Genomic DNA, 19,905 nt, shown 5'->3' with positions numbered 1-19,905 from the left:
TGGGACACTGCCTTCCATTAAAAACATGAGTGACTGTCCACAGTGCTGCCCTCCAGCTGGTGATGCAGCCGTGATGGCAGGCTGTGCTCACCTACTTATCCCTTTCCACCTAGTTCGCGACGATCAGTGTGAATGTATGGAAATCAGACGCCCAACGGGGCATGGTCTATGTCAGTGGAATAGCTGTGTATTTGCATGAAAAGATGAATGTTCAAATACAAAAAGCACACCAGTGGCTGTCACCTCATTAGTGCCCTCCTCTAAGGAACCAAGCAACTCTGTCTTTAACTAAAAACTCCATTTATTATTGAATGTAAAACAAATATTTTAAAATCTAAAATCAACGTATGCTTACCTCCACTGTTCCAGTGGCAAACAAGCCATGCACAGAATTTATGTCACAAACATTATTCTCCCTAAAACAGTAAAGAAATGAAAGTAGTTAGCATTCACTTTAGCAGAGAGATTCAATAAGCTTTCTAAGTGAACAGCCAATTCAAATTCTGTGCAGAAGGAAGATGTGCAGATTCTCTTACTCATCTGCAAATGAAAAACGCCACGGCATCAAAGGGTTAAGTGCTTGGCTCACAGTCACCAGAGTTTCTGGTCCTCAGGGTGACACTCTACTTGTTACTTGATGCAACAAGGAACGATTTCCTTCTGAAACACTACTAATGAGAATAAAGCCTTATTTCACTTTCTCAATTTGTTTTCTTCCAAGGCAAGGTAGCATTCTTGAAAGAACATGGACTATAAAACTATCAGAATACTAAGACTTGACGAGCTTGAGTTGGGTATACCGATCTCAGATCAATTACCTAGTTGTGTATGTTGATTCCTCTTCTGTAAAACGGTTATTTCACCTACTTCATTGGGTTGTTGTGAGGATTAAACAAAAAGAACTGTCAAATACTCAGCACAGTACCCAGAGTACAGAAGACATTTGATAAACCGTAGCTATTATTATGAACAGGAGATTATACAGCTAAAAAGCAGATAACTTTTTATTATTTCATAATGCATCCTGAAATTACTATACTTTTTTCTTTTTTTAAAAAAAACAGTATTTCAAGCCAATGTGAAAAAAAATTCTCAGAAGCTTACTTGGAAACTTTTAAAAGTCATAAAACTAACTAGTAAGTAACAGAGAGGTACTTGTTTATCACATGTTCTTCTAACCTTCAGAAATCTTTTTAAAGCAATAAGGAAGATCCAACAAGCTCCTTATATACATAGAGAAGTAACCCAGCTTTTACCACTTACTAGCTATGTTACCTTGGGCAAGTTACTTAATCCCTCTGCACCTGAGCTGTCCTATCTGTAAAATGGAGATAATAATACAACCTCCCACGAAAACTGGTTTGAGTTTAAAGTAAGTTAATATAAGTAAAATGTCTGAAAAATAATAATGCCTGGCATATACTAAGCGCTTTCACTACTATGATGATGATGGTGGTAGTGGTGACACACTGATTCCTAGAGGATTCTTCTTTAAATAAAACATAAGTATAAACTATAATGTATGAAAAAAGGAAAACTTGAAAAAAACCTTAAATGCCTGCTAGCAAAAAGGTAAAAATAAAAAATAGCACTCAAAGTTAATACAAAACTTCTCCACAGAAGAAAATATCACAAAACAAAACCATGAATAAAAACTTTAAGGATACTAGTGAGGAAGCTAAGGGAGCTTTGTTTTAAGTAAATTTTTTAAGTTTTGAGTATATTTTTCAAAGCTTCCTAAAAAAAAAAATCACCAGGTTTTTTCAGTGAAATTTTTTGGTTTAAGAGAAAACTTAATGGTGCTATTTCTAACTATGTTGCCCAGAATTTTGCTTAAATGGAATACTCCAGGTTATTTGATAACAAGGTGAGATCCAGCACCATCTCCTGATCAAAAACATAGCAATGTTATTAAAAACACTCACGCAGCATCCGTTTGTAGAGGATTCAGGTACCGTCCTTGCTCTAGATTTAATCTATAAACTTCAGAGCTACAAAGTAATAAAGAAAAGTTAAAAATCTGGTAAACTACAATGGACTTTTCTTTAAGTAAATAAAGCACCAATTCATTTATAAAACATCAATTGCCTCTGCAAAACTGATACAAATATATGTTCTAAACCTAAAAAGAATCATCTTATTTATGAATTTATGAATGTGTTCATATATAAGTGACTTAAATCAATCATATGCCAAGGAAATATGAAGTCATGAAGTAGAATGTTACTTACAAATAACACGAAGAATGTGCACTACAATAGCAAGTAAAAAAAAAAAAAAAATGCACACGCAAGATCCAAAAGTATATATAATGAATCTATGTATGTATATAGAAAAAGACTAAAAGGAAATACAGTAAAATACTGTATTTATGCCACTTTGGGTGGCATAAATGTGAGTGACTTTTTTTCTTTATACTTTTCTGTTTTCTCAATTTTCTAAAATGAGCACGTTATTCTAGAATCAAAAAGGGCAACATTTAAGAATAAAAAGTTTTAAAATATCATGCAAAAGGGAACTGAAACTGGCTTCATCAACAATATTACCCCCAATTAGGTTACCTAGGAGCCCTGGTGATGCAGTGGTTAAGCACTCGGCTACTAACCAAAAGGTCAGCAGTTCAAATCCACCAGTCATTTCGCAGGAGAAAGATGTGGCAGTCTGCTTCTGTAAAGATTTACAGCCTTGGAAACCCTTTGGGCAGTTCTACTGTGTCCTGTGGGGTCGCTAGGAGTCAGGGTCGACTCGATGGCAATGGGGTTAGTTTTTTGGTCTATTAGGTTACCTATGCCTCTATCCCCAGATACAGTACACCAGGCTAATAAAAGTCAAGGACATATTCCTAAATAAGCCAGTCACTTCACCAAGCTAAAGACAGGGATTATGGCTTATTCTTCTTTAGACCCCTTCCCCCAAATTTTTTTTTTTTAAAAAACAGAATCCGTAAGCACATAAGGCCTTAACCACAAATTGGTCTGGACATAAACTCATCTCTGATGTGGAAACAAACTTAAAGCGGGCGCTACTAGCGTTTGGAGATGAAACAGAAACCTGAGAAAGAAAAGTAAAACAATATCGTGTCTAATAAATTGGGGCAACTGGGCTATGCTGAACAGACTTGCATATTTCCCACCACTATTTTCAGGCTTAAGCGTTGGGACATGTAACTACCATAGGATATTTTTAGCATTAAAAAAACTTTAAAAAATAAATCTTTTATTAAGTGAAACATCAGGTATTAAACAGTACATTATAATAAAAAAAACCAAACCCAAACCCACTGCTACTGAGTCGATTCCTACTCACAGCAACCCAACAGGGTTTCTGAAGCTGTAAACCTCTACAGAAGCAGACTGTCACATCTTTCTTCCACAGAGCCACCCATGGTTTCGAACCGCTTACTTTTCTGTTAGCAATCAACTGCTTTAACCACTGCGCCACCAGGGCTCCTTACATTGTAAGTATACCACTTATAAATAATATGCATCAATATGTAGGCAGTAAGTTTGGTTAGGTTTTGTTTTTTTGCTTACCCCTGATTTCTAAGTTTTATTTATTTTTTTACAATAATCATAACACTTTTGAATTTATTTTAACAAGCAAGTTATTTAAATAGATAAACCATAGAAGAAATTTTAGAAACAGAAATTGTTTTAGGAGGTAGAAAGAAAAAAACAAAGAGTGATTAAATCCAATACCTTGCACCAACAAAGTACAAATCACAGGATGGATAGTGGTAAGAAAAATCTCTCCCAAACTTTGGTATTCTGGTTTTGTAGTAAAAACCTTGTTGTGAGTGAAATTCAATGTATCTATCATTATGTAAGAAGACAATCTGAAAAAAAGAAACAAGAAAATCAGTTTGCTTAGGTTTCTAGGTAAAGTGTTTATCTCATCATTACCACTAAATTTGAGAAAATCAAAAAAAAAACTCTGAACCTCTCTCTCCCCCTAAACACATACACACACACCCTATCTACCTTCCCATTAGACTCTTAATGCCATGTTGCATCATGGACAGGTTTTCTGCAAGCTTTAATTTAGAACTGAAAGACTTAAAATAAATGCCTTTCATTTATCTGGCACCAGTATTTTATAAAGTAGAGCACTGCACAGTAACTTCAATGAGTAATTTCTCATTCACTTAGATATATATTTTAATAACTCCACAATTATCACACAGGCTTTGATAAACTGTTAACGTATTACAAAGGCATCTTAAAAATCTGCAGATGGTATTTAAAAGCAAATTTATATTTTGAGAAAATGCAGGATGAAATTACATGTTCCAAAACAAATGAAAAATGGCTACCATATGCAAAAGGATAAACTGTACTCCATGGTTTCTAGAACTGAAGATAATATATAAAGCTATGTGGGGATATATGCCATTTAAACATGGCTACACTATTGACAACTGCAGCCCCCACAGGCCTCTATGCTGCACAGCATGTTGAGACTTGTCACCTATTGTCCCGTTACTGATTGGCTTGTTTACCTGAATTCCTTCTCCCTTGCCCGAAACTTATTGTTACTCACCCAAAGCCCATTGTTCTGTTATTTGCTTCACTGCTTGCTGTATTGACTATAAATAAACTCCTGGGACTGAAGTCGTGGGTCGACTCCTCAGAGTGACCCTCCTGGCCCCACTTCTCTGTAAGAGTTGTGTTTGTTTACTGTCTCCGCCGTCCCGACATTCGCAGCTGCTGCGACAGATGATGCCCCGTGTGAGGGGCTGCGACAAAGCTATAATAATATACTTAGCCAACTAAGAAAATTCAATTCGTTTTTAAGATGACGTTTAACATTACTGAAATATGTTAATTTAAAATTGAATAAGGACTTTAATGACAATCTTGTAACTATTAAAAATGCACACAAAAGTTGAAATAGTACCAAGAAAAGAGAGATCTATTTAGCTGTGTCTTGAACTGTTTCAGAATATGCCACAATCATTTACAGAGTTAAGAAAATTAAACATACAACATTACAATATCACTTTACACTTTTGATAAGACTAAGAAAGCAACCTGGCAAATAAGTCTATTTTTAATGCAATAATCAGAACCACAAATCTAGAATACAAAATGGTCTAAAAAAGACGGCCGCTACTAATTCTTAAAGCTATAAATAAGGCTTCACCTATGATATGAAAACCTAATATTAATATTAGACTGTCTAACAGATATCTCTATGCTGTTGTTTTAGAGAATACTAAGTATCATACATATGACAAACTAAAAATATATTAATAGAAAACGTTTGGTTATATTTTACTACACAGCCATCTTTAACAATAGGGACATTATAAAAATACAATCCTGTTCATTCATTTCTTGACTATTGCAGGTACAAATCAATGCTACCAAACATACCTTGGAATAGTCATCAGATAAAATTTCAAAGGTGACAACTGAAAAACAAGAAATAGTAGGAAAAATGCAATTATCGACAAAAGTTTTTAATGAAAATGCAAACTCAATACTAAGGATTCTAATTCAACACAGAAATTATTCACAAATATTACTTTTCTCTTTTTTGTCCCTACATAAACAAGAATAAAATTTCCACATTATACTGCCCCCAAAACACCATATGGAAAATTAAAGGCTTTACTATTTCTCAGTACAGATCAACTAGCTTCTCTGCGGAACTAAAGCCAATTATAAACTAGGTAAATTCACAAAATATAATGACTCTTAAATTCTTCTGTTTTCCTAAGATGTTTGAAAAAAATTTTCTTTAAGACTTTCAAATATACATAAAGAAACTTTCAAAAACTGTTACTTTAAAAAAAAAGATAACAGTAACTTTTAACCCAATTATAGTATAGCTGCTTTAAAAAAAAAAGAGCTAAAACAGTTGTCATTAGCAGCCCACGGGGCTTCTATTGTTTTCAAAAAGCAAAGGGTAAAACAAGGTAGCAGAGTATGTCTATAATCTTACAGAACTCATATTCTACCAACTTCTTTTCCCTCAATCCCGAACACTAGACCAACTGATAAAAGACTTTCAATTTCCCACTTTAGCTTTTGCCGTCAGTGTTCGGCAGAATTCTAAGAATGACCTTCACCCTTCTATAACCACATCCTCTGAGAATGTGAGCAGAACCTGTGAATATGATGAGACATCACTGCCATGATTATATTACATTATGACAAAAGAAAGATCATCAGAGTAGGCTCACTCTAGTCACATGAGCCCTTTAAAAGCTGAGTTTTCTAGGGCTGGCTGCAAAAGGGGAAGTCAGAGAGATCTGAAGCAAAGGAAAGACCCAATCAGCTGTTAGTTGCTGGCTGGAAGTTGGAGGGAGCCAAGCGGCAAAGAATGCAGGGGGCCTCTAGAAACTAAGAGTGACCACCTGAGGACAGCCAGCAAGGAAACAGGGACCCTAATCCTACAACCCCAAGAAACTGAATTCTGCCCAACAACCGGAACAAATTTAGAAGCAGATTCTTTCCCAGAGCCGTCACCTTGAGCATAGAGCCTGCATGGAATTATGACCTATAGAACTGTGAACTAATAAACGCTATTTCTCTAAGCCACCAAGTTTGTGGTAACTTGTTACACAGCAACAGACAACTAATACACCATGCATTCCCATTTTCAAAAGCAGAAAAGCAGCCAAATTAAAAAAGCTATTTTCGTGACGGAAAAATTTAGTAACAGTGGTGACGGTTGAACATGATAAACAAAATTAATGTCACTGAATTGTACGTGCAAAAAACGTTGAAATAGCAAATGCTTTGTTACATATATATTTACTCCAATTTTTAAACAAAAAGCTGTTTTCATGAATTCAAATCTAACCTCTTACTCACCTTCTGAATCTAAACACCTTTCAAACTTCAAGGATAATTGATAAGTGTCATAACATCGAACCCGAGGTTTATATGTTCCTATAAAAAAATTAATTTGATGTAAAAATGTAAAGAACATACTTTTCATTGACAATATCCTATATATGCGTGGAGTATACTTTTTCTTCAGAGCTAGGTAGGATTGATTATAGCTTATCAAAAGGCTTTGAAAGCATCACCTTCCAAACACCCCAAGAAGAAAATGAACAATGGATATAAACAAGCAAGTCATAGAAAATGAAATATAAATACTAATAAACATCACTAGTAATCTAACAAAAGAAGATTAAAACAGACAAATTTTTTGTCTATCTGACTGGCAAAGATTAAAGAGATGCTTAACATCCGGTGTTGGTAAACCCACTGCCGTCGAGTCGATTCTGACTCTTAGAGAACCTACAGGACACAGCAGAAATGCATCATAGGATTTCCAAGGAGCAGCTGGTGAATTCGAGCCGCCGACCTTTTGGTTAGCAGCCAAACGCTTAAACACTGCGCCACCAGGGCCCAGGTGTTGGTAAGCGTAGTGAAAAATAAGCATTCTCATATACTGTTGGCTAGTATAAATTGATACAAATTCTTTGGAGAACTATCTGGCAATATTTATAAAATACATAATGTTTATACGTCTCGACTCTGTATTTTAACTTACACAAATTTATCTTAAGGAAAGACACCCTCAACTGTACCAGACATGACGGTTCACTGCAGAACTGTTTATAAATAGCTGAAAAACTGAAAGCAAATAAAATGCCCATCAACAGGGAAATGATTAAATAAACAATGGAAAACCCACACAATGAAACATTATATGGCCCACAGAGAGGATGAGGCAGACACACCACTGACATGAAAAGTTGCCCAAAATGTATTACAAAGTATGAGAGAATACAGACAGAGCATAAGTGAGCAAGTGAACACTGCAATGTGGTGCATATATAATCCTACTTTTGTAAAACTAAACAATAATGATAGTATTTTGTCTAGAAAAGAGTTGGAGACCTAGTTTGGTGAGTAGTGTTTGGGCTCTTAAAAGCTTGTGAGCAGCCATCTTAGATACAACTATTGGTCTCTACACATCTGGAGCAAAAGAGAAAGAAGGAAACCAAAGACTCAAAGAAGAAACTAGTCTACAGGACTAACGGTCTACACAAACCACAGCCTCACCTACCTTGAGACCTGAAGAACTAGATGCCCTGCTACCACTACTGACCATTCCGATCAGGGACACAACAGGTGGTCCTGGATAGAATGGGAAAAAAATGTAGAACAAAACTCAAATTCCTAAAAAAGGCCAGACTTACTGGACTGGGAGAGACTAGACAAACTCCTGAGACTATTGCCCTAGGATACCCTTTAAACTTGGAACTCAAGCCATTCCTGGAGGTCACCTAACAGCCAAAAGACAGAGTGGCTCATAAAATGAATAATATCACCCGTGAGTACAGTGCTTCTCTAAACAATCATCTAAAGGAGACCTAACAGTCGACATTTACCCTAGACAAAAAACGAGAAGGTAAGGGGGACAAGGAAGCTGGATTAATGGAAACAGAACCAGAATGAAAACAGTAAAAATGCTAACACATTGTGAAAAGTGTTACAAATGTCACTGAATAATACATATAGAAATTGTTAAATGAGAACTTAATATGCTATGTAAATTTTCTCCAAAATCACAATAAAATATTTAAAAAAAGAAGAGTTGAAGGGAAAAGCTAACTTCACAGTGATTGTTTATCTCTGTGAAGTGTAATTTTGAGGACATTCCCATTTCATGCTATATATTTCTTAATTTTTTTTAAAAAAAGTTTCTCATGTTTGCAATCAGGAAAAGAAATAGATCAATTTTTAACACCAATAAAGATATTCAAAAAAGAAAAGAATGAGGCAATCCTATGTTTACTGGGACAAATCAACACCCAAGATCTCATTCATAAGGGAAGTTAAAAAAATAAAAAACAGTAAATATACTAAAAGCCCCGTTGCATGTTAGTTTTAGTAGATTTATATATACATATGTGTGCCTGCTTGTGTGTGTATATAAAGATTTGAAAAGCTGTTAGTAATACGCAGAACCTTCACTTCCTTTTTTTAATGTGTTTTTTGTGGGTTTTTCTGCATTTCCGTATCGTTAAAAAAGGTTGACATGTATTACCTTGGCCATGAGGGAAAAAAAAAAAATTGACAACAAGTATAAATATAAGTAGTCCCTCTGTCTTCTTGCTCTTTTACCCATTAGTACCAATAAAGAATAATAATGCCCTAAGAAGAGATTTGAATCTGGCAAGATCATAATCCTAATGCTTCCAAAGCAAGTGGCTGGTTAGTTCGTAACAAATCAATACTTAGCACGTCCTCTTGGTTCATTTCCTTGGATAGTCTATTTCCCCAAGTAGACTAAAATTCCTTTAAGGACTGACTCATATCTTATTCAACTTTTATTTTAGCCACAGGACCTAAAAAACAATGAAGGCAATAGAGGTAGAGAGAGAGAGATCAAAAAAGAAGAACCCCCACAGAATTAAATAAAGAAACAAGTGACACCTCCAAGTCCACTTCCCTTACCAATACCAGAAAAAGGACTCTCTAGAAAAGCTGAACCAGAGGGACTCTGGACTTGAGCACTATGTTGTCCACTATGGTAGTCACAAGCCATGTGTGCTCTTTAAGTTAAAATTATAAACTTAGTTCCTCACAGTAGCCACATTTCAGATATTATTTATTTAACATTCTTTTAAAGAGAAAAATAAAAACAAAGGTTTCTGAATGAGAAGGAAAGCAATTAATTTTGCCTGGGAGTAGAGGATGATTTCATAATTCAAAGTGTAATTGAACAGATATTTAACTTCTTATTTAATCTGTATTCTTGCTCTATTAAGTACTAGATTTGGGAGCTTAGAAAAGTCACTTAATATCTCTGGACTGAAAAGATGAAGAAAACAAATTAAATCTCTAAGTTCCTTCCAGTCCTCAAGAGGTCTTCAGTGCATTCACATATCTTGGACTTCCTTAATTCTCTTTAGCAGTTTCTAAATATAAAACTAGAGGCTAAGAGATGTGGACAGTGTTAATACTGAGACAACCTAATACAGAACAAAAGGGACTAGCATGGTTATGTACATAACATTCTATCAAATATGAAAGGGGTTGGAAAAGGGGTACAGATGGGGACTGTTAAACCAGTGAAAACATGTATGGACAACACACAGGACATACACAGTGAAATCACAAACAAAAAGGTTGGGTGATACTGTTCTAAATTCTGATACAGAAAAAGTTTCTATATCTCATGGCTTTTTGATAATAATGAAAATAATATAAAGTCCGAGTGATATAAAAAATATTAGTACATGATACTTAAAATCGTTACATTAAAAGTGAGCTTTCCTGGAACTTTAATTCACTGTTGGCGGGAGTGTAAAATGATATGATCACTTTGGGAAAAGGTCTGGCAGTTTCTTATAAAACTAAACATACACCTACCCTATGGCCCAGCAATTCCACTTCTAGGTACTTACCAAAGATAAATGAAAGCATACGTCCATAAAACATAAAAGCAGATGTCCACAAAAAAAGACCTGTACAAGACTGTGCATGGTGCTTTATTAATAACAGTCAAAAAGTAAAAATGGCCCACATATCTATAAACTGGAGAATGAATAAGCAAACTGTGGTATATTCATATAGTGGAATACTATTGGTAATAAATAGTAACAAAGTACTTACACATGAGACAACATGGATAAGTTTCAAACACAAATAAGTTTTACACAAAAAGAATACACAGTGTATGACTGTACTTATATAAAGTTGTAAAATAGGCTAAACTTGTCTGTGGTGAAAAAATCAGAGCACTGGTGGCTTCTGCACGAGTGGGAGTAGGGACTGACTGTGAGGAGCATAAGGGGATTTTCTGGGGTGACAGGGACATTCTGTATCTTGATAGAAGTTCGGGTTACAGGTATATGCATTTGTCAATACTCATCAAATGGTACATTTAAGATTTATGCATTTCATAGGTAAATTTTAACTAAAAAACAAAAGGCCATAAATAACTATTAAACTCTAGTTAAGGATATACATGCTGAGATATTTAAAGAAGTGTACTGATACCTACAACTTGCTTTGAGATGCATCAAAAAACAAAATGGAATGATGAGTGCATAGGGAGATGGACAGACAAATACATGATAAAGCAAACAGAGTAAAATATTTATGTGGAATCTAGGTGGTAGATAACTGGGTGTTCACTGTACAGTTTTTCAGTATTTCTCTGTTTGAAATGTTTTATAATAAAATGTCAGGGTGAAAAAAAAAAAACCCCTTTGCCACCATAGCATTCCCTGTTATAAAATGTTTATGAATTATACCAAAAAGATTACTTACCAGTTGCTAAAATATACTGTCCATCTTTTGACACCTTAATAGTGGTACAAACAGTAGGCATTTCAAAATCCTGAATAAGTTCAATTCTCCTACGAACATCTACAAAGAAATAAATAAATAAAACACGTGTCTAGTCTGTATCATAGGAGATCAACGCGTGCAAAGCCGTCACAGCAACTACAAACAGGCAAAAAAAAAAAATTCCCAATGCTTCCAAGTCTTGGAAAAGGACACCAATATAGGTTCACCCACTAAACAACAAAGTTTTTCCTTAGCTCATATATTATTTTCACTTTTAAAAAAAGAAAGTATCATCATTAATTGGAAAAAAAAAAAAATCCACAGTCGTGTGTCAAGTATCCAGTTGTCTTAGTTATCTAGTGCAGCTATAACAGAAACACCACAAGTTGATGGCCTCCGCAAAGATAAGTTCATTCTCTCACAGTCCAGTAGCCTAGAAGTCCAAATTCAGGGTGCCGGCTCCAGGGGAAGTCCTTCTCTCTGTGTAGGCTCTGAAGGAAGGTCCTTGTCATCAGTCTTCCCTTGGTCTTGGGAGCATCTTAGTGCAGGAACCTCAGGTCCAAAGGACACGCTCTGCTCCCTGGCACTGCTTTCTTGGTGGTGTGAGGTCTCCATGTCTCTCTGCTCGCTTCTCTCTTTTATATCTCAAAAGAGACTGGCTTAAAACACTATCTAGTAGACCTCATCAATATAATTGGTGGTAATCCATTTTATTACATCATAGTGACAGAATATACAACACATAGAGAAATCACATCAGATGGCAAAATGGTAGACAATATACAATACTGGGAATCATGACCTAGCCAAGTTGACAGATATTTCTGGGGGACACAATTCAATCCATGACACCAGTTTTAAGATGTGAATAAAGGCGGAGCTGAATAAACATTAAACCACTATCATTACTCAATTATGGCTAGGAAAAAAAGCTTATAATTTTTTTCTGCTAAATAGTAACAGGTTTAAGCCTCCAAAACTTTAAGATTATAGAAGAAACTGCTACCAAGCTGACTTTTGCCTTTATTGGCACTGCTGTGCTTACCAGACTGGAGGAAGACTTAATGGAATCTCTCTAATCGAAAAACTAATCTTCACAAAAACCAGTTCCTTCCGTAAAGACTGTCACCATGTAGATTCTTTCGAGTTGCTATCATTTAACAATGTGCTTATTGCAATACTGTTTATCACCCTATTGCACATTACCACCTCATTTATTAAACCCAAATATGAGACCTGGCCCACTCAATTTGCAAGCCACCTACTAGTTTTGAACTGGGCTGGAAGAAATATTAAATGAACAATTTTTTTCCCATAAATAATCTGAACTAGTATGTTTGCTTACACACTAGAACACTGGAATGGGAGAGTCAGATCAAATCAGCATCAGTAAACCTTAGTAAATCAGCAACTTTTGCTTTCCTTTGATTTAAAATTTTAAATTTAGTATTTAGTATTGTATAAAACCTACTCTTCCAACATGCTTGCCTTGCAGAATTTCTCATATCAAGAAACCCCTTAAATACCCTAAGCACATAACTTTCAGAGAATAAGTTAAATAAACGTATAGAAAAATAAATCATCTTTTATATATAACAAGCTGTAATGGAGAAAATTTAATGAAATTTGTCCACTAAAATGATTTAAGTTAAAAATTTTTATTTTCTATTCCTACTTTCCCTGCTGCAACAACTAAAAGAACCAAAATCTTCGGCAACGATCTGTTATTGTTCATGTTCATATTCCTGTATGTAAAACCACTTTGTTCAAAAAGAAAATGCTCATTATTTCTCTCCCTCAAAAACTGACAAATGGGTTTAACTAATGGAGCAAGACTTTACACACTGAAGAACAAAACTGGTAGGAGACGCAGTCCCTCTTGGGCCTCCTGTGTTCCTCCACATCTTACTGGCTATGGCAAGGCTGCAAGGCCCTCACCACTCTTACCTGAGCCATTTCTCGGAGTTACTTATGCAGCTGGTAACCTCAAAAAATGAGGCAGCATCCCCCCTATGGACAAACAGCAGACTTGCTTACCGCTCGCTATCAAAGCAGCGGGTCTCCCAAGCTCAATGCTCCTCCACTATAATGCTAACCCACTGATGAGCAGTGTCCATTGGGCCATACTAAGTTGCCCCTCTGGCACTTCAGAACAAGGGGAAACGGCACAAATACGCTGCTGTTCATGCTATTTGTTGTGTTGTGAATGATAAAAGTCCCTTTTCTCTGGCCCATGAATCTTGTGTCTTCTGCTATCATCCATGAAACTGTATCAACACAATGCAGATCACACACCTACCAGAAACACAGCATCAACGACAAAAGGTTTCTTAAGAAGGAAAAGGGCAAAATAAAAGTTTATTTTTCACTATATTAATCCAACGCATTTTCATAAACCTTCACTTAATCTAATAACAATGAGTGAAAACATATAACACAGATCACTAATGTAGTTAAAATGAGAAAAAAATAACATACCAACATCTTTCTTCTGGAGTGCTCTCTTCTTCCTGTCAGAAAGCCACTTAAAGAAAATGGAGAGACTTTATTTTAAAACAAATTTACCTAAATTGTTTTTCTGCTTGCAAAAATAATACATGCTCGTATCAAAAACATCAAACCTTATAGGAATGTTTAACACAGAAAGCAAAATTATTCTGTAATCCTAACCCTACTGTTAATAAATCCTGGGTTTTTTTTTTTCTTATATATACTTATACATATATTATTATATATATAATTTTTGGAACTACTATGTTTTACACAACAGAATACTAATTCATCTAATCAATCTAAGGGAAAGCAGCTATCCTCAAATATTACAGATTATAACTAATATACGGACCAGTTTCATCATTTTCACTGAAATTTTAAAAAGCGAAACATTACGCGGAGATCATTTCTTATAGAAATACATTTTTAAAAAGAACAAAATTAAATAACTGACCAAATAACTGACATTTGATAATAAAGAAATGATACTTTTTAAGTCATACTCACTGATACCAGATTTTGCTCTGTAATTACTCTATTTAGCAAGCAGCATAATTCTACTGCATGAACAGGCATTAAGTATGAAGCACTGAATAATTATGATCACCCTAAAGCTGTGGTTCTCAACCAGGGGCGACTTCACCCTCCAGAGAACATTTGGCAATTTATTTAGACATATTCAGTTGTCACAACTGGGAGAGTAGGCTACTGGCATCTAGTGGGTAGAGGTCAGGAATACTAACAAACATCCTACAATCCACAGGACAGCCCCCACAAAAAGAATTTTCCAGCCCAAAATGAATAGTGTTGAGGTTAACAAATCCTGACCTAAAGGAATTGAAAGTAAGAAAAAAATTACAAGATGTCATTTCTAAAAGCACAAACCCAATTTATAGCCCTAATGAGATACATGAAGGAGCACTGGTGGCACAGTGGTTAAAGCTACCAACTGCTAACTGAAAGGTCAGCAGTTCGAAACCACCAGCCGTTCTGAGGGACAAAGATGTGGCAGTCTGCTTCCGGAGAGATTTACAGCCTTGGAAACCCTGTAGGGTCGATTATGAGTCAGAATTTTGGGTTTTGGTTGGTCATCTAGGCTCACCATTCAAGACCCTGAGTATGATGCCTGTGACAGTCTACATTTGAAGAGGTTCCTCATTTTTTGCAGATTCTGTATTTACACACTCGCCTGCTCACTAAAACGTATTTGTAGTCCCCAAAACAATACTTGTAGCGCTTTTGTGGTCATTCATGGATATGCACAGAAAGACAAAAATTTGAGTCGCCTACTGTATGTGTTCCCAGCTGAGGTCTTGTTTCAGCTCCTATACTGTAAACGAGTGTCCTTTTCATGGTCTATTTAGTGCTACATTTTTTCACATTTTTGTGCCTTTGTTGGTGATTTCACTGTTTAAAATGGCCCCCAAGCACAGTGCTATATTTATTCTATGTTTTCCAAGGGTAGGATCCAGACCAACAGTAAACCAAAAAAATCAAACCAGTTGCCATCCAGTCAATTTTTACTCATGGTGACCCTACGTGTTGCAGAGTAGAACTGTGCTCCATAGGGTTTTCATGGCTGTGACCTTTCATGCGCAGATCATAGGCCTTTCTTCTGAGGAGTCTCTGGGTGGATTCGAACTACCAACTTTCAGTTAGTAGCTCAGCATTTAGCCATTTGTGCCACCGTACTATAAAGTGGCATATTTTAAAACAACTTTCTAACATGTACAGAGACTCAAAATGGACACGTGCTCCCTCAAAAAAGTAGTCTCCTTTTACTGGAAGTGCTTGGGCAGAAGTTTGACGACTACTTATAAGAAATAAAAGACAAGCTTCAGAGCCTAGATGTGTGACCCTGATTGAGTCACCTTTCCCCCCTCTCTGGATCTCAGTAAGGATTAGTACTTACTGATTTTCCAAGCCCCTCTCAGTTCTGCTGCTCTAAGATACTATAGAATCAAGTTGGGTTCAGCAAGGCTCACCATAAATTCTACAGGTCAAAGTCTGCATTTCTCTTGTTCACTGCTGTATCCCTACTACCTGGCACACAGTAGGAATTCAACAAATATCTCATAAGCAGGCATTAAAATACGGAGGACGTTGACAGAGATGTCCGTCAACCAATCTGTCCGCGTTTTCCTCCTCGATGTGACAGCGGCTGTTAACATCCACAGAAGCCCAACGGGACGCATCCTCTGTTTTACAGAACTTTGTAAGAGTCCAAGCAAAACTCATTGACCCTGATCACCTCTCGTCCAGGTTCTGGCGCGGTGACGGTAAGGTCCTTGTCCACTCGTGCAGACCAGCACACTCGGGCAACGTCCCTCGCCTCTGGGCTTCCCCGAATCGGGAGCCGGTCAGAGTCCAGATAAAACAGAGGCCAGGGATCCAAGCTGAGGAGAGAAGCGACTGCCCCGCAAGTAGAACCCCGAAGAGTTTGAGAGTGCGGGGGGGCCTGACGTGACTCACCTCAGGAAGGGACTTGCCGCAGCTAAGACTGTAAATCTTCACCTCGTTCAGGCTGGAGACCTGCATTGCAGCGCGGAGATGCGGCGACCCCTCTCCGCGTTCGGGCCACTCTTTCCTCGGCGGACTAAGAAGTCAAAACTTCACAGCCCCCAACGCGCAACTCCGCAGCGTGCGGCAACTGGCGTTTTCTGATGACGCTCTTCCGGGCGCCGGAAAACGCACGTGTTCCGGGTAGAGAGGAATTGGTGAAGGGGAGCAATCCGGAAGATAGGTGGCAGCATCCGGCGGTGGCACTGACATAAAAAGTGACAAAATCTTGAGCGGCAGAAAGCGATTTTAAGGTCGCTGCCCAGGCTGAAATGAGGGGCGGACGGCGGCGGTGCTGCCAGCGCTGACGAGAGACTTTCGGATCTCGGTCATTGAACCAAGCTGGCGAAGGCGGCCGGGGTGCGGGCGGATTCAGAGTAGCGGTGTATTAGTTTTTATCTCCTGCCGTGTTTCCACAACATTATGTTAGAAATAAGTGCTCTTTTAAAAGTGGTATATTAAAAGAGTTATTTTCTTCTGGCCTTGTTTGACATTCATCCACTAACTAATGAGGGAAATAACATAGAAAGCAAACTAAACTTTTGGTTAATAAAAAGGAAGGGATGAAAATCAGGAAAGAAGTGGATTTGAGCCTGACGTTCTTTCGGATGAATATGTGACAGTAATGACAGACACAGCCCCTGAGCATTGTTTTCAGAAAGTCATCACAGCCTTTCGTTGAGGAAGTCCAGTTATGTGGAGAACCGCCTTATTTTTGCCTACTTCTGAGGACTTGAGAATTCTTGGCTTAGCTAGATGAAAACTCCAGAGGAAAAGGTAGTGCTAACTCTGCAGCAATACTGGTCTTATTAGAATTGGATACACACCTAACTCTACTGAGCAACATTTGCATTCTTCCAAATTGAGCCAAGTGAAAGCCTAGTGTCCCAACATTGTACCGGTGGTCCTACTGTCATGTTGCCTGGTTAATTCAGCCCTCAGGCCACAGTGGAATTGCTTAAAATAACTTTGTATGTAATGCCTCAAATCAAAAGGAATTTAAAGTGTCATTTTATTTAAAAAAAAAAAAAATAGAGATTTCCCTGGCCTCCAAATCCCAGTGTCTTACTGCCTATTCAATTATTACCACGTTTTTTTGTCAGCTCTCTGACTTAGCATGTTCACGACTAAATTCCTTAATTCAGCTCCTCTCAATAGTCTCCTGTGTTCTTCATCTTGGTTTATAGCCTCACTGTCGTCACAGTCATCCAGGCTAGAAGCGTCAGAATGAGCTTCAACCCATTTCCATTTCTGCCCCCCACATTGTCTCTAAACCTCGTCGTTTCTAATTACTAAATATTTCTTACAAACTCGTTATTGACTCTTGTCCAAATTTAGATGCTCATCATTTTTAGATGATCACATTCCCAACTGATCTACTTTCCTTCTTTAATATGTACATCCTTTTACTGCCACCTTTCTAAAACCAAAATATAATCATTTCACTCCCCTATCCAGAAAATTTTAGAGACTTTCAAATCCTAGATAACAAATACCAACACCACATTTTATCTAGATTAGGCTGGGAGTTCTTCATGGACTGTGTTATTTGTGTTTATATTCACTGGTCTTCCCATGGAATCCCCGGGTGGCACAAATGGTTAAGTTCTCAACTATTAGCTGAAAGGTTGGCGGTTCGAACCTGCCAGAGGTAGCTGGGAAGACAGGCCTGGCAATCTGCTTCCTAAAGGTCACAGCCTTGAAAATCCTATGGAGCAGTTCACTCAGGACACATAGGGTCTCCATGAGTCAGAATCGACTTGAGGGTGAGCTTTGTCACAACATCCATATATATTAGATGCAGGCCACGACCCCAAGGAAAACTCCTCTTTCAACTGATTAGCCGGATCACAAAATGGAGGGTGATTACATAATATCTGCCAAATCACTAAGAAACATGGCCTAGCCAAGCTGACATATTTATACTCTTTGACAGTAATGATACTCATCATTCGTTCAACATCACCATTAAGCATTCTGGTGGAACCCTTTTTTTTTTTTTTTAACTGTACTTTAGATGAAGGTTTACAGAGCAAACTAGCTTCTCATTAAACAGTTAGTACACATATTGTTTTATGACATCTGTTGCCAACTCCACAACATGTCAACACTCTCCCCTTCTCAACCTTAGATTCCCCATTACCAGCTTTCCTGTCCCCTCCTGCCTTCTGGTCTTTGCCACTGGCCTGGTGTGCACCTTTAGTCTCGTTCTGTTTTATGGACCTGTCTAATCATTGGTTGAAGGGTGAACCTCAGGAGTGACTTCATTACTGCTGACTGCCATTTTTAACTGAATGACCTTAGGTAAGTTACTTAACCTCTCTGTGCCTCGGTTTCTTCATCTATAAAATGGGGATAACAATAGTATCCACTTCATAAAATTATTATAAGCATTAAATACGCTCACATTTGTGAAGAGTTTGGAACCAAGTCCACAGACCGTAGTAAGTACCATGTAAGTGTATGTAAATTAAAACAAAATAAATGCCATATACTAAATAAATATAATTTTTTTGTAATTATATTTAGTGTTTCCTTTTTTTAACAGCTTTATTGAGATATAATTTATTACCATAAAGTTCACCCATTTAAAGTGTACAATGGTTTTTAGTATGTTCACAGAATTGTGCAGTCATCACTACAATCAATTTTAGAACATATTCATCTCCTGAAAAAGAAATGCAGACCCTGCTAGCAATCACTTCATCCCCTGCCCCGAGCCCTAGGCAACCGTTAACTTTAGTTAAAAGTTTCTTATACTTTTCAGCTTTATTTTTATAACTGCTTGCTTTATATGTAGTGTTGTTGTTGCTGAGTGCCAGTATTAAACATCACTGTCTTAGGCTGGGTTCTCTAGAGGAGCAAAACCGGTGAAGCGTATACATAAATATATATACCAAATCCAACCAAACCCATTGACATCGAGTCAATTCCAACTCATAGTGACCCTATAGGACGAGTAGAACTGCCCCATAGGGCTTCCAAGGCCGTACATCTTTATGGAAGCAGACTGCCATACATTTTGCTGGTGGAGCAGCTGGTGGTTTCCAAGCACCCACCTTTCGGTTAGCGGCTAAGCACATTTAACCACTGGACTACCAGGGACCCTTATAAATATACAGAGAGAGATTTATTTCAAGGAAATGGCTCACGCAGTTGTGGAGGCTGACAAGCCAAGTCACAAATCCATGGGTCAGGCATCAGGCTGGAGGTTTCTCTTGACTCATGTGGTTCCAGGGGCTGATGAACCCAAAATCTGTAGGTCAGAAACAGGCTGCTGGCTCACATCCCAAGAACTGGAGGTCAGAGGGTGATGAGTCAAATGCAGGATCCAGAGAGGATGAGCTTTGTCAGAACATCCATATATTTTGGATGCAGGCCACATTCCCAAGGAAAACTCCCCATTCAACTGATTAGCTACTCACATCAGATCACAAAATGGAGGATGATTACATAATATCTGCCAAATCACTAAGAAACACGGCCTAGCCAAATTGACATATAACCTTAAGCATCACAATCATTACATCAAATATTTCCAAGAGTCGTCTAAAGAACCCAGATCTATACGCATGTAACTAAGATG

At 37.4% G+C, this 19,905-nt stretch overlaps 1 protein-coding gene across 2 annotated transcripts in view; it reads right to left on the bottom strand.

The window, feature by feature from the left end:
* The window catches only part of NOL10 (nucleolar protein 10), a 131,843-nt gene extending 115,446 nt beyond the window's left edge, over positions 1-16,397 (bottom strand). Inside the window, exons 1-8 of one of the 2 annotated variants that reach the window (XM_004373062.2) lie at positions 16,233-16,397; positions 13,746-13,791; positions 11,247-11,345; positions 6,822-6,899; positions 5,376-5,413; positions 3,699-3,835; positions 1,926-1,991; positions 356-416 (exon numbers count right to left, since the gene is read on the bottom strand). In XM_004373062.2, the coding sequence (XP_004373119.1) occupies positions 356-416; positions 1,926-1,991; positions 3,699-3,835; positions 5,376-5,413; positions 6,822-6,899; positions 11,247-11,345; positions 13,746-13,791; positions 16,233-16,298 (591 nt within the window). In that variant the 5' untranslated portion in view covers positions 16,299-16,397. Of the gene's footprint in view, positions 1-355; positions 417-1,925; positions 1,992-3,698; positions 3,836-5,375; positions 5,414-6,821; positions 6,900-11,246; positions 11,346-13,745; positions 13,792-15,672; positions 16,174-16,232 lie in introns of those variants that run through there. The other variant, XM_023728255.1, reaches the window with a different exon arrangement.
* Positions 16,398-19,905: the final 3,508 nt, after the last annotated feature.

This window comes from Trichechus manatus, unplaced genomic scaffold (assembly GCF_000243295.1).
Source record: "Trichechus manatus latirostris isolate Lorelei unplaced genomic scaffold, TriManLat1.0 scaffold00023, whole genome shotgun sequence".
Taxonomy (NCBI): domain Eukaryota; kingdom Metazoa; phylum Chordata; class Mammalia; order Sirenia; family Trichechidae; genus Trichechus; species Trichechus manatus.
Note: the sequence above shows the minus strand (reverse complement) of the source record. Positions and strands in the feature narration are given on the sequence as shown.